The sequence below is a fragment of the Carex rostrata genome, chromosome 7 (genome assembly GCF_964058835.1).
Source record: "Carex rostrata chromosome 7, lpCarRost1.2, whole genome shotgun sequence".
Lineage (NCBI taxonomy): Eukaryota > Viridiplantae > Streptophyta > Magnoliopsida > Poales > Cyperaceae > Carex > Carex rostrata.
This window is the reverse complement of record NC_135924.1, coordinates 1,022,519-1,036,605: the sequence shown is the minus strand read 5'-3', so window position 1 is coordinate 1,036,605 and position 14,087 is coordinate 1,022,519. Positions and strand designations below refer to the sequence as shown.

General features: G+C 35.6%; 1 protein-coding gene across 1 annotated transcript; it reads left to right on the top strand.

Moving 5' to 3' along the window:
• Nucleotides 1-666: 666 nt before the first annotated feature.
• On the top strand, nt 667-9,707 carry LOC144556626 (uncharacterized). The gene is made up of 2 exons (XM_078305014.1): nt 667-1,513; nt 9,691-9,707. The coding sequence occupies exons 1-2, from the start codon at nt 667-669 to the stop codon at nt 9,705-9,707; spliced, it is 864 nt and encodes a 287-aa protein (XP_078161140.1).
• Nucleotides 9,708-14,087: the final 4,380 nt, after the last annotated feature.

Here is a 14,087-nt window from a genome sequence, read left to right as displayed (position 1 = left end):
AAAGAGGTCACTATAAAAATACGAATAGAATCACATTAGTCGTTCTTTCTGACATAAGCTAAGAAAAGAAATGGAGATCACATTCGGTATTCAAGACTTCATTTCTATAATTGCTTAATGAAGCATATGAAAGAAGTCGCTATAAAGATACGAATAAAATCACATTAGTCGTTCTTTCTGACATACCCCTTTGGAAATTGCTGGCACTATTAAGCATAAACACCAACCCATTAAATATTAAGTAGTATGCCCTTCCCACTCTATCCTCCTCAAACCATTGTTCATTGGTTGATGATTAAACTACTCAGTAGACATCGCCTTTTACCTTTGGTGGTCGAGGGTTATGTCCGACATATCAAACCAAATAGAGTGAGGTTACTTACCAATGATTTCCAAAACAGTTTTGGACTTGGGGCAAAGTTTTCGTTAAATACACGTGATGTTTTAACGAAACCAAGAATCGCAAAGAGATGTGATTAGCAAGTTTGCTCACCTAAGATAACTGATAGCCAAGATATGCATACACTGCCTTGGTTGTTAGTGAAAATAGGGATCTTGGTCCTACTGCAAAACGGGAATAGAACAAATTTGCAGTGGGAGTTTTATCATTAGAATAAAACATTACATGAACAAAGCTAAAATCTTTACATTTAACATTGTAGTAATATGGCTAAAGAAACATCCTTCTCTCTACGCTCCCTACTCGAGAAACAAACACTGAAAGAGGACGGATCCAATTTCACTGATTGGTTCCGTGCTCTCACCATTGTACTAAGACGTGAAAAGAGAGAATATGTCTTAAACTCACCTGTCCCTGCTGAGCCAGAAACAGATGGCAAACCAGAAGATATCACTAAGTACAACAAGCACAAAGAGGATGAGCTTGATGTACAAGGTCTCGTAGTAAGTATTATGGGTCCTGAATTGCAGCGTCGATTTGTGGACACCAAAACTTATGTCATATGCGATCAGCTCAAGAACATGTTTCAAGAGCAAGCGCGTATCAAGAGATTTAAAGTGACAAGATCTCTACTTGGTCACAAGTTGGCCGAGGGAGGCTCTATGAGAACTCACATGCTCCGTATGACGAGCGATGTTGAGCAGCTCGAGAAGCTGAATGCTCCGATAAGCAAGGAATTTGCTACGGACATTATCCTGCACTCACTCCCTCCAAGCTTTTCGGGGTTCATCATGAACTTCCATATGCTAGGAATGGATAAGAGTCTACAAGAGCTCCAAGGGATGCTTCGGATCGCTGATGGGGACATGAAGAAAAAGTCTTCTGTTCTCATGATCCAAGCTGGTGGGAAAAAGATAAAGAAAGCCCAAAAGAAGGTGGCTCCCAAGTATCAAGGCAAGGGGAAAAAGATTCTTAAACCGAATCCTCCCAAGATAAAGGTTGCTGCTTCCTCTGCATGCCATTATTGCAATGGCATGGGTCATTGGAAGAGGAACTGCCTGAAGTACCTAGCGGATCTGAAGTCTGGAAAGGTTTCCAAGGCTTCAACCTCAGGTATTTTTGTTATTGAAGTTAACGTTGCTACCTCTATTAATGATTGGGTACTGGATACCGGATCATGTGCTCATATTTGTTCAAATATGCAGGTACTAAAGAATAGAAGGAAGCTACGTAACAAGGAGATACAACTCCAAGTTGGAAACGGAGCACGAGTTGCAGCCGTAACAGCTGGTAGTATAGAGTTGTATTTGCCCAGCGGGCTTGTAATGGAATTAGAAAATGTATATTTTGTTCCTAGCATTTCCAGAAACATCATTTCAATCTCATGTTTAGAGATGAATGGTTTCTCTTTTGTGATAAAGGACAATAGATGTTCTATATACAAAGATGAATTATATTATGGATCTTCTTATATGATGAATGGTCTTTATATACTGGAAATGAATAAACCCGTGTTTAACATAAATAACAAACGACTCAAAGCATCACATGAAAGCACGACTTACATGTGGCATTGTCGCCTTGGTCATATAAATGAGAAACGCATCAAGAAGTTACATAAAAATGGACTTCTTGGTAAATTTGATCTGGAATCAATTGACACATGCGAATCTTGTATACGAGGTAAAATGACCAAAGCGCCTTTCTCCAAAAAGGGCGAAAGGGCAAGTGACTTGTTAAGTCTTATACACACGGATGTATGTGGACCTATGAGTACTTGTACAAGAAATGGTTTTTCTTACTTTATCACGTTTACTGATGATTACAGTAGATACGGTTATGTCTACTTGATGAGACATAAGTCTGAATCCTTTGACAAGTTTAAAGAATTCAAGACTGAAGTAGAAAATCAATTGAACAAAAGTATTAAGGCTCTACGTTCTGACCGTGGAGGCGAATACTTGAGTTTTGAGTTTAAAGAATACTTAAATGAATGTGGGATAGTCTCACAGCTCACACCTCCAGGGACACCACAATGGAATGGTGTTTCTGAGAGACGAAATCAAACTCTACTGGATATGGTTCGATCCATGATGAGTGAAGCCACTCTGCCGAAATCCTTCTGGGGGCACACACTAGAAACTGCTGCACGAACAATAAACATGGTTCCATCCAAGTCAGTAGAAAAGACTCCATACGAGTTATGGTTTGGAAAAATCACAACTATGTCTTATCTTAAAATTTGGGGTTGCGAAGTATTTGTCAAACGTCCGACGTCTGGCAAACTTGATCCCAAAGCTGACAAATGCTTTTTCGTAGGGTATCCTAAGGAAATGAAAGGATATTACTTCTATTACCAATCCGAGAACAAAATAGTTGTTGCTCGTCATGGTATATTTTTGGAGAACAAGTTTCTTGCAAAAAGAAGTAGTGGGAGTAATGTAATACTTGAAGAAATTCAAGATACATCACACAATACAATATCTGAACCAGATCAGATTAACCCACCTCTTGATACTTCGGCTGATGAGCATCTGGAAGTACCAAATCCACAAGTAGCTGTGGATGAGGTTCTAGTCCCGAGCTCAAGTACTTCAACGCAAGTTGAAGAAGAACTAGATCCGCAGACTGCTGTGGATCAAGTTCAATAGCCTGAAGAACAAGTGCTACGTAGGTCAACAAGAGTAGTCCATGCACCTGAAAGGTACTTGGGACTGCACGAGATCTCAGCCTATGACACTGAAGATCCTTTGACCTATGCGGAAGCAATGGATAGGCCCGACTCTGATAAATGGCTGGAGGCCATGAGATCCGAAATACAGTCCATGTATGACAACACGGTCTGGAACCTAGTTGTACCACCTGATGGGATAAAACCCATAGCTAACAAGTGGGTTTTCAAAATGAAAACAGACATGGATGGTAAGATGACTGTATACAAAGCACGGCTAGTAGCGAAAGGTTTCAAACAGATTCTCGGTGTAGATTATGATGAAACTTTTTCGCCCGTGGCTATGTTTAAGTCAATTCGGATACTCCTAGCAATTGCTGTATTTCATGATTATGAAATATGGCAAATGGATGTCAAAACCGCCTTCTTAAATGGAAATTTAGAAGAGGATGTGTACATGACACAGCCTGAGGGTTTTGAGGATTCAAAGAATGCTGGGAAGGTGTGCAAGCTTCTTAAGTCCATTTATGGACTGAAGCAAGCATCACGGAGTTGGAATCTTCGATTTGACGAAGAAGTCAAAAAGCTTGACTTCGTCAGATGCGAAGAAGAACCATGTGTATACAGAAAGACTAGTGGGAGTGCCATCGCTTTTCTTATCCTATATGTAGATGACATACTACTAATGGGAAATGATATTCCTCTTTTGCAACAAGCCAATTCTTCGTTGAAGAAAGTCTTTTCAATGAAAGACTTGGGCGAGGCTGTCTATATACTAGGCATAAAGATCTACCGAGATAGATCAAATAGACTTATAGGTTTAAGTCAAAGCACGTACATTGACAAAGTGCTGAATCGGTTCAGCATGCAGGATTCTAAGAGAGGATTCCTGCCAATGTCACATTGTGTTCAGCTAACAAGACTCAGTGTCCTTCGACAACTGATGAGCGAAGCAAAATGAGTAGAGTACCATACGCTTCGGCTATTGGCTCTATCATGTACGCCATGTTGTGCACTCGCCCTGATGTCTCGTACGCTTTGAGTGTGACGAGTAGATATCAGGCTAATCCAGGCCAAGAGCACTGGATTGCTGCAAAGAATATCCTTAAGTACTTAAGAAGAACTAAGGATATGTTTCTCGTCTACGGTGGTGATTCCGAGCTTGTAATAAATGGATACACTGATGCCAGTTTCCAAACTGACCATGATGACTCGAGATCACAGTCTGGGTATGTGTTCATACTCAACGATAGTGCTGTGAGCTGGAAGAGTTCAAAGCAAGAGACTACAGCAGACTCAACCACCGAAGCAGAGTACATAGCTGCATCCGAGGCAGCTAAAGAAGGTTTCTGGATCAAGAAGTTCCTTAGCGAACTTGGAGTGGTTCCCAGTGTTCAAGGCCCTGTGGACCTCTACTGTGACAACAATGGAGCTATAGCTCAGGCCAAAGAACCGAGATCGCACTCGAAATCCAAGCATGTTCTACGGCGTTTTCACCTGATATGAGAGATCGTAAATAGAGGTGATGTAAAGATATGTAGAGTTGACACAGTCAGCAACACAGCTGATCCACTCACGAAACCTCTTCCTCAAGCCAAGCACCAGATGCATATTGCCTCTATGGGTCTGAGACACATAGGAGACTGGCTATGAGTTTTTTCTTTAGATCTACGAGATTTTTAGAATACTAGAGATTTGTATAAGTAGAGCCTACGATGATTGGCTCCTAGCTTAAGTGGGAGATTGTTAGTTTGTAATAATCTAGAAGTCAATAATACGATAAATTAATCATAAAGCTTTGTTCATGAATTGAATGTTTATTTATATATCATTTTGTTGCCATGAGTATTATTGCATTTATGGATCATTTCGAGTTCATGACTGAAATTGTGAAACTCCATAATATAGATGATATATACTCTTAAAAGGTCACTGACCAAGGTAATTAGCAGGAACACTAATTACCGCTATAAGGTTAGTATGTGGATTAAAAGATGGTTAAGTTTTACAAACCACTTGACACGAGATGTCATTTTAATCACATAGATACATGTTCTAGGAACATGGTATTTGACAGACCCCGAATGAAACATTAAATAGAATTGTGTTCGTGTCATTAATGTTTTCATTCAGTGTCAAAGTTCTACAGTATGAGGTATTTATTGTTCCCACTAAGAAATATATATGAGTAAGTGTTATCTAACGCTGTCCGTAAAAAGCAGCCATAACGGTAGCATTTCCATATGTATAACTTAGCTGAGGAAGTGATAGTCTGCCAAGAATACTATTTGTCCCTCGTATCTCTATACGAGCTATAGCATCACTGGGCCCCTTGATAGAGTTAGATTATCTGCATGCGGTATAATTACAAGAGTAATTATATTTGATAATCTACTCAAGATCAAGAAAAGATACTGTAACATCCCGAAAAATCGAGTTATTTATTTTATGCATAAAAGCTTTTATTGAAATACTGAAATCAACATTTCTTCTGAAAAAAAAAATGTATATAATTTTAAATAAATATTTCATCTAAAATAACAATTAGTCATTATTTTCAATTATAAATGTGTTTTTCTTAATAATAATCGATTCAATTAGTCGTCTATAATAAATTGCATTTTCTCCGTTAGTTTTCCATATAATTAAATTAAAACGTTTTTTTTAAATAATGATTAAAATGTGAGAAGATGTACAGAAGAGGCGCCTATTAATTGGTGCGCAAACTTTCCATTTTCATAACCGCTCCTTTTTAATAAATTCCCTGCCGTAACCCCTTTGTTTTATCCCAAACCAAATATCTACTTAAATCATTTTATTTCTCTGCCACGCCTCTCTCTTTCTCTCACCCTAAAAGAAAAAGAAAAAGAAAGGAAAAATAGAAAGAAATAGAGGGAACTTATCATGACAATTATTTTGATATTCGATTTCAATATCCGATTCGAATTCTGACTACGCCGCCATGATTCTAATATGTCGTTGCAAACCGATATGAAATTCTGAATATCTCGCTATCAGGTAACCGGACTTCTCTATAATCTGTGTTTTCATTTTGTATGGTTGATTTGAATATTGGTATTGCATATTGAATTATGATGGCATATTTAACGGGATAGCGGGTCTGAGGTTGGAATTTGATATGTGATTGTAGCCTCTCACTGTTGGATGGATTTCCCAGTGGGTTGGCGGCCTTCCAATGTTGGATGGATTTCCCATTGGATTGGCGGATTAAAGGAATTGTGTTATGAGAATGTGGGAATTGCCTGTGACAGGGATTACACGTGTGTGAATATGATGTGACTTGTTTTATGGATAACCTAGACCGACGTGCTATTGCTGGTTAAATATGCATGCATAATTTGATGTGAATTTGTGTGGATTAATCCGGCCTATTGGAATAGTTGTTAAATTAAGCCAATTGTAGAGAAGCGCGTCGTTAAATAACCGGTTACTGAGCTTTGTAGCTGACTCCGTTTTGTTGTTTTCTTTTCATTTCTGTTGGCGACATAGGTTGACGGGCCAAAGAAAGATGTGAAGATGCTTATATAATCACGCTCTGGATGGTAAAAATCTGGGGTGTGACAGATACAGTTAACAAGGATGACACACATCTACCTTGAAACTGATCTGATAGCTATGAGACAGAAGAACAGACACAAGTAAATAGTTTACTGGATCGTGATATTGTACAGTACAGCATCATCTGTGTAATTGGATGGTCATGATGTGTTGCCAGATGCCACCCATGATTATAGAAGTTAAAACAGTTTTAACTCTGTTTACCAACATAACACAGATCCTATTGGGTCACACCATATAGGAGCTACTCGGAGAATCTTACTGATTAATTATAAATTGATTATAATTAATATTAAGATGGTTATAATTAATTATACATGATATAATTAAATTATGAATGTCATTTAGAATGACAAGCAGAAACAACGGTTAATTTATAAACGTACACGTTACGTTGTATAAAAGTTACCGAACACCAACCGAAAAGAAATATAATTGTATGTGACAATTATATATATTTGATTTGGATTTTAATTTGTTAATTATGGGTTTGAATTATGGATTTAAAAGCCCAAAATAATCAAAGCCTTAATTAAAATTAAAAGACCAAAGTCAAAGCCCAAAATCAAAGCCCAACACTATTCATGCCTTAATGGGCCAAGGGTAAAATGGTCTTTTTCCCTTAGTGCCGACTTCCCATGTGTTGACATGTGTCATGTGAGGTGGCAAGGGTATTTTGGTCATTTCACATGATAAAAGGATGAGGTGTCAAGGGCTTTTGGTAAATAGATTTGTTTTGAGGGGTATTTCGGTCTTTTGCGAACCTCCTCAAAACTCTATAAATAGAGGGGTAGGGGTAGAGAGAAAGACCAACTATTTTCACGTGTTAATTTGATTACATCGTTAATCGGTATTTCTCTCTTCCTCGATTACGGTTTTGGTGAATAGTGTTTTTGCAGAATTATGCGGTTTATGGTATTTCTGGCAAAAGAAATAAATCGCTCTCCGGTTAGTCCTGGTGGATAACCAATAGAGGTATCACACGTGTGATACTGCGAGTCGATTCCATCCCTGGTGAGGCTCTACTCGCTCGGTCTGCATTCCAACTGAGATTTGGAATCAAGGTATAAATTGTTATATTAATCTATTTAATTTGTAAATAGATTTAATGCTTTAGAAAATCAATTATGGAGTAGATCTGTAAATGAATTAAATGAGGTTTTGATGCCGAAGGAATACTGAAGGTGGACCGCCTTGGAAGGTTTCCTGACATACCTCGTTTAATTTTTAGCTTAACTTAACCGTAAAATTTTTGTTTTACACACTTCCGCTGTTAAGCTAAATTAATGGGTTTGAACCGTTCCACAAAACCCAACAGAACGTGGATCTGGAGTTCAACGAGCAGATGGCTCAAGTATCTTTTCATTTTCTTTTTAGTTAAACTTTAATTTTCTCTTTAAAAGTGGATACATTGACTGATATGACAATTATCGGTTTGTTTGTCATGTTTGTCTTGATCTCATGTTGAATGTGTGTAATCTACTCAAACTATTTGTGATGTGAGAAGACTGGTTTGATTTTTAAATATTGCATGAGTATTTATTATTGATAATGTATGTGATGTGCACACGCCTTACGTGTAAATACGTGGCGGGTTGTCTCGGGATGTGACAGCTAAGTTGGTATCAGAGCCAGCACATACAATATCAATAATTAACCACTAAGAGAGAACATACTAAGGTCTGGTCTTTACAAAACTAATCCAAAGTACTTCGGTACATTGTAGAATACGCATCAGGAATTACAAACAGGCAGACCAGGACCAGAGGCGCACCGGAGGAACTATGCTAAAGTAGCGAAGAGACTAGATGGAATTTGTGACTTATTTTTCTACTACTCGTTTTTACGTAATTAATTTCATTTCATATGTACTGAGACTCAATATTGCTTTTCTTTTTTTTCTTCTTCTAGGGATGTTGTTGTGTCAGTACAATTTTAGATTTTAGTTTCTTACCTAGTATAATTGTATACATATCATTTCGCTAATGAATTGGGTTTTAATGTAATCTACCCTTGGTTACTACATAATGTTTCATATTAAAATTAAGGAATCAACATGTTTTTGCAAGTTTGAGCCAGACATGATTGCCTCTGGGTACTACTACGGTGGCAGTGATAATGAGAGGAGTTGGATAAAATTCAATTCTTTTTATGCACATAATGAAATAACATTTCAAAAATTAAATTGTTTCATTTGATAACAAGAGAGCAACAGCTGAATTCTCAATTTCTATGCACAACAACATCATGAATTGATCCACCCAATCGGCGATAGAGGCACACACACGATGGCAAATCTGGGGCGAAATTTCTTTTCTGCTTCAAATGATATGGATTGAAATATAATAGGTTTGAAGAATAGAAGAGAAAGGTACATGACACCTCCATTAAAATTTGAAGGGTATAATGCTCAATTTAAAAGTTAAAATAATTAAATAAAATATTAAATAATTAAAAGGGGATAGAACAAAAAATTTGAAATTTGTATGGAGATATTGGCTATTATGATGTTTTGATGGGGATATTGGCTATTTTAAAAATTTGTATGGGTAAACTAGAAATTTTCCCTATAAAAAACATTTATTATCTGAATTAATTTAGTTACCTTCTATACGTAGATGCACTCATTGTAATATTTCTAACAACAATATTAAATTAGATTAAATAGATCTCAAATTCAAATGTTGAAAATTTTGGTTTTTTTTTAGCAAATGGTCAAGCGGTCAAAACAATGAATATTTTATTAATTATTTTTTAAATTGATTTATGTATTCATTTTTCATCATCTTTGACCACTTGATCATGTACTAAATGAATTCGAAACTTCAAAATTTTTGCATGTACATGCATCACTCACGAAGTACATGGATTTAAACAGTTTGGATTTGTAATTCAAAGTCAATCCGATAGCCTTTTGAAGATGTGCTCATCAACCCCTAGCCTCTTGATGAACACATCACACCTTAATTTTGCAAAATATCTTATGGTACCAGTAACAGTAATTGCAACATGATTTTTTTTAATGTTTTGGGTAATGCAGATGTGCTCAAAGTATAAATGGTTGGGATTTTCCAAAAAAAAAAAACACTCAAAGTTTGAAATATCTCAGAGGATACGAATTTCCATTCTTTCATCCACAAATGACCAATTCTCAACATCCCTTCTATCCATTGGTTCACACTTGTAAGAAATCAGAAATGGTCAACAAATAAAATTAATTAAGATCGTAATAAAACGAAATTGATCAGAGATCATAGAAGCTCACAATATTAATGTTGGAACTACAAGTTGACACGTGTAGTTAGTGTCACACCGGATCTACAAGTCCTGCTGGATTGATTGATATCATTGCTGGATTATTACCATGCTTACCTTGATTGATTTGCTGCTGCAATTGGATGATTATTACTATGTTTGGTTGATTGATTGATCAAATACCATGTTTGGTTATTTCCTAAATAAGAGAACGTATACAACTTGGGTTATAAATCTAAGTTCCTCTATGCAGAAAAAACTAAGAAAGAAAAATACAATTTAGTGTTGAGTGAGTTGTAATCAGAAATTATTATGAAATAAAAGAGTGTGTGTGTGTCTTGATCCGTGGAGTGCGCTATAGGCGATACCACGTTAAAATCTCTGTGTTTGCTTGATCAATTATCTGTGATGATGTTATAATTCTGTCAATTAATGTACAAGCTCTCAATGTACAAGCATTAATTATATTGTGCTAGTTTATTAATAAGGTTGAACTTAATTGGTGACTTCATGTATAATTTGAACAAGTGAATTAATATATAATTCATACTATTCAAATGAATAGTATTCTCATTCAATCAGCTTGCCAATTCAAAACAGAACTTAATAAGGGATATTGTCACTATAAATATCTATGGAGGCGCGCATATAAAGATTAAAGGTGACAAAGCAGGAAAACTTTATTTAGAAAAAGAAGAACAACAAGATAACACCGGTGGAAAAAATTCTTGTAAAATGAATACTATTCTAATTCTATAAATATCTATGGAGGCGCGCATCTAAAGATTAAAGGTCACAAAGTAGAAAAACTTTATTTAGAAAAAAGAGAACAACAAGATAACACTATAAATATTTGTTCAAACTCACAACAATTTTTGAATTAATACAGCAAAGCAAGCAATTACAATGAAGATTATTTTTCTACTACTTCTCGTTTTGATTTTTTCAGGTACGTAATTAATTTCATTTCATATGTATATGTTGTTAATTATTACAGCTAGCTAGCTAAAACTTATATATATTAATTATTATTTTTTTTACTGATAAAATAAAATTAATCAGGTCCAACACCAATGGAAACTGCGTGTAGTGTTGTTGAGATATCTTTGCGATTCCTTCGTTGCAGTCCCCAATTATGCCAACAAAAGTGTATTCAACGAAAATTTGGAAACCGCACACAATGTCAAGACAACATATGTCAGTGCCTGGTTGACTGCTAACAGATCGTGTTAGTTTGTAATAATTTAGAAGTCAATAATACGATAATTTATCATATAAAGGTTTGTTCATGAATTGAATGTTTAATTATATATCATTTTGTTACCTTGAGTATTATTGCATTTATGGATCATTTCGAGTTTATGATTGAAATTGTGAAACTCCATATATAGATGATATATATTCTTAAAAGTCTCTAACCAAGGTAATTAACAGGAACACTAATTAACTGTTACAACGTTAGTATGTGGATTAAAAGATGATCAAGTTTTACAGACTACTGACAAGAGATGTCATTTTAATCACATAGATACGTGTTCTATGAACATGATATTTCACAGATTCTGAATGAAACATTAAATGTAATTGTGTTCGTGTCATTAATATTTTCATTCAGTATTAAATTCTACAGTATGAGATATCACTACACCAAATTCAGTTTTTCGCAACACCACATTGCAACCAATAAACTAATTTGTTGCAATAAATTAATAATATTTCTACTAAATTCGCAACACCACATTTTAAGGGGGGAGGAATTGTAACATCCTAGTTTTTGAACAATTTGGAGAATTATCTAACTCTAAGTGAAGATTTCTTTTTATTAATTATTATTTTTATTATTTTTGTTCTCTTTAAATAAATATCTAATATAAGATTAATTAAGTCATTTAAAAGCCAAGTCTTATATTTATAGTAATAAGGGGCTTAGCGCAAATCTTCATCAATAAATAAATAGAATTAATAGTAACATGAATTCCTTTTAGTATCATAGTGACACCTGTTAACCACATGGGCATTTCATTTTGTAACACTTAATCCCAGTAATTTTTCAAAGCCGAATAATTGCTCTTATAGGCCGTTGTTGAGAGATTCTAAGTTCTTTTCTTTTTACCTTGGGGAATCCGCTCCTTTACATTTTAATTTCTCCTGATCTTCTTTCTTGAAATTACTCTCACCGTAGCACCTCTTTGACCACCTCTCATCCCCATCTATTCTCTACAAAGTTAACCTAAAAAGTATAGGAGATAACGGATGGAGAAATAAATGTCAGAGTTTCCTTGACTGTGTGTACTTAACTAGAGGAAAGCAACATGCAAAGTGCCAAGCATGGTGAGTCAGAGTTGGTGCACCTCTACTGGTCACACGTAACCTAACGGAGACAGCGGGAACAAACAAGATTTTTCATGCGTCGACATCACGTGCATCACGGCAATGCTCTAACCACATTGTCCCCAACAATGCTAAGGTGCGGATTTCGAGTTATTCCCTGATTCCTCCAACTTATTTTATTGTTGTCGTTGCTTGCTTGTTTAATTGGTAATTGGTTGTATTGTTGATGTTATCTTAGTTGCTTGATTGGTAATTAGTTGTAGCTAAGTTCTTGATTGTGCCTTTGAATTGCATAGCTTGAATGCATGATTAGCCATATAGAGCATGAACCTGTTTTGTAGAACTAAAACGTAACATGACTTGAAGAGTTTAGTTTAGAAAATGAGATAGTAGTATGCATTGGGAATTATTAGAATCCGAAGTCTGTTGCTTGTTTGCTTGGTTGATAGCTAACTTATTGTTAAATTCATAATTGGGGTTCTAGGTTGCATGATATAAATACGTACATGTCATATTAGGCAAAATCACATTTTATGAAAAGGAAGCATAATATCAATTTGGCATTTGGTTATGACAAGTGAGTTTATAGTTAGAGTATGTGCTATTGCTATATTTTTAGATTGAATCATAAAGATGCATGATCACTTTTTTTTTTATATATATAGTAAAATCTGCAGATGAAGTATGATGTTAAAATTTAGAAATTGGTTATTTGAAAGGTAAGTTTGACTTATACTATGCATGACATGCACACGAAGCAAAGTCGTATTTTTGGAAAAAAATATATAATGTTCTTTTTAGCTTGTGTCTTGAAATATAATAAGTCATAATTAAGTTGTGTTATATCTCTTAAAAATAGCATTATAGAGGAACATGATATGACCTTATGCACTTGGTTTGAAATGTGTATTTGAAATAAGTATATTTTTGCTAGTTATTTGCTAGCTTATTGATTAACTACTTAGGTGTTGAATGCGGTTAGATAAACTTTTGGATATGAATTCATGACATAAAACATATATATCATATATTGACCATATTTTCGTATAATTAATATGAGATTAGACAAGGTTTTTTTTTTCTTATGTATTACATTTAAAAGTGAAACTGATGTGGACAAGATTGCTGTAAAGAATTGTGGTAGAAATTGAAAACTTGCTGAATTGATGAATTTTGATGTATTGATTAATTGTAGGACATAATGGTGAAATATAATAAATGACCTTCAAGCATGTAGGCGCTGTTATGTGTAGCGCATGCTTGAAGCTGAATTCTAGAGTGGAATGATCACGTAGGCGCTGTTATGTGTAGCGCGTGATCGAAGTCATGTAGGCGCTGTTATGTGTAGCGCATGACTTACACTTAGTTGAGAAATTCAGTCAATCACATAGGCGTTGTTATGTGTAGCGCGTGATTGTGTTGTTGTAAATGAACTATGTCAGAATCTAATGAACTTTAATATAATGTTGCATTCATAAAATGTAGGCCAAAATGGTTAGTATGGTGGGCAATTCTTCAAGCATGTAGGCGCTGTTATGTGTAGCGCATGGTTGAACTCAATTCTGAAATATGCCGATCACGTAGGCGCTGTTATGTGTAGCGCGTGATTGAGGTCATGTAGGCGCTGTTATGTGTAGCGCGTGATTGAGGTCATGTAGGCGCTGTTATGTGTAGCGCATGACTTAAAACCAAATATGAGTTTCAGTCGATCGCGTAGGCGCTGTTATGTGTAGCGCGCGATTGGATCATGTAGGCGCTGTTATGTGTAGCGCATGATCGAGGCATAGAGCGCTTTGTGTGAATTGCCCCATCATACTATGGTATTACTCTTACCTTTGTAATTGTGAACTG

What these genes read in the sequence shown, in the direction of transcription:
- LOC144556626 (XM_078305014.1), top strand. Translation starts at nt 667, where the DNA reads ATGGCTAAAGAAACATCCTTCTCTCTACGCTCCCTACTCGAGAAACAA.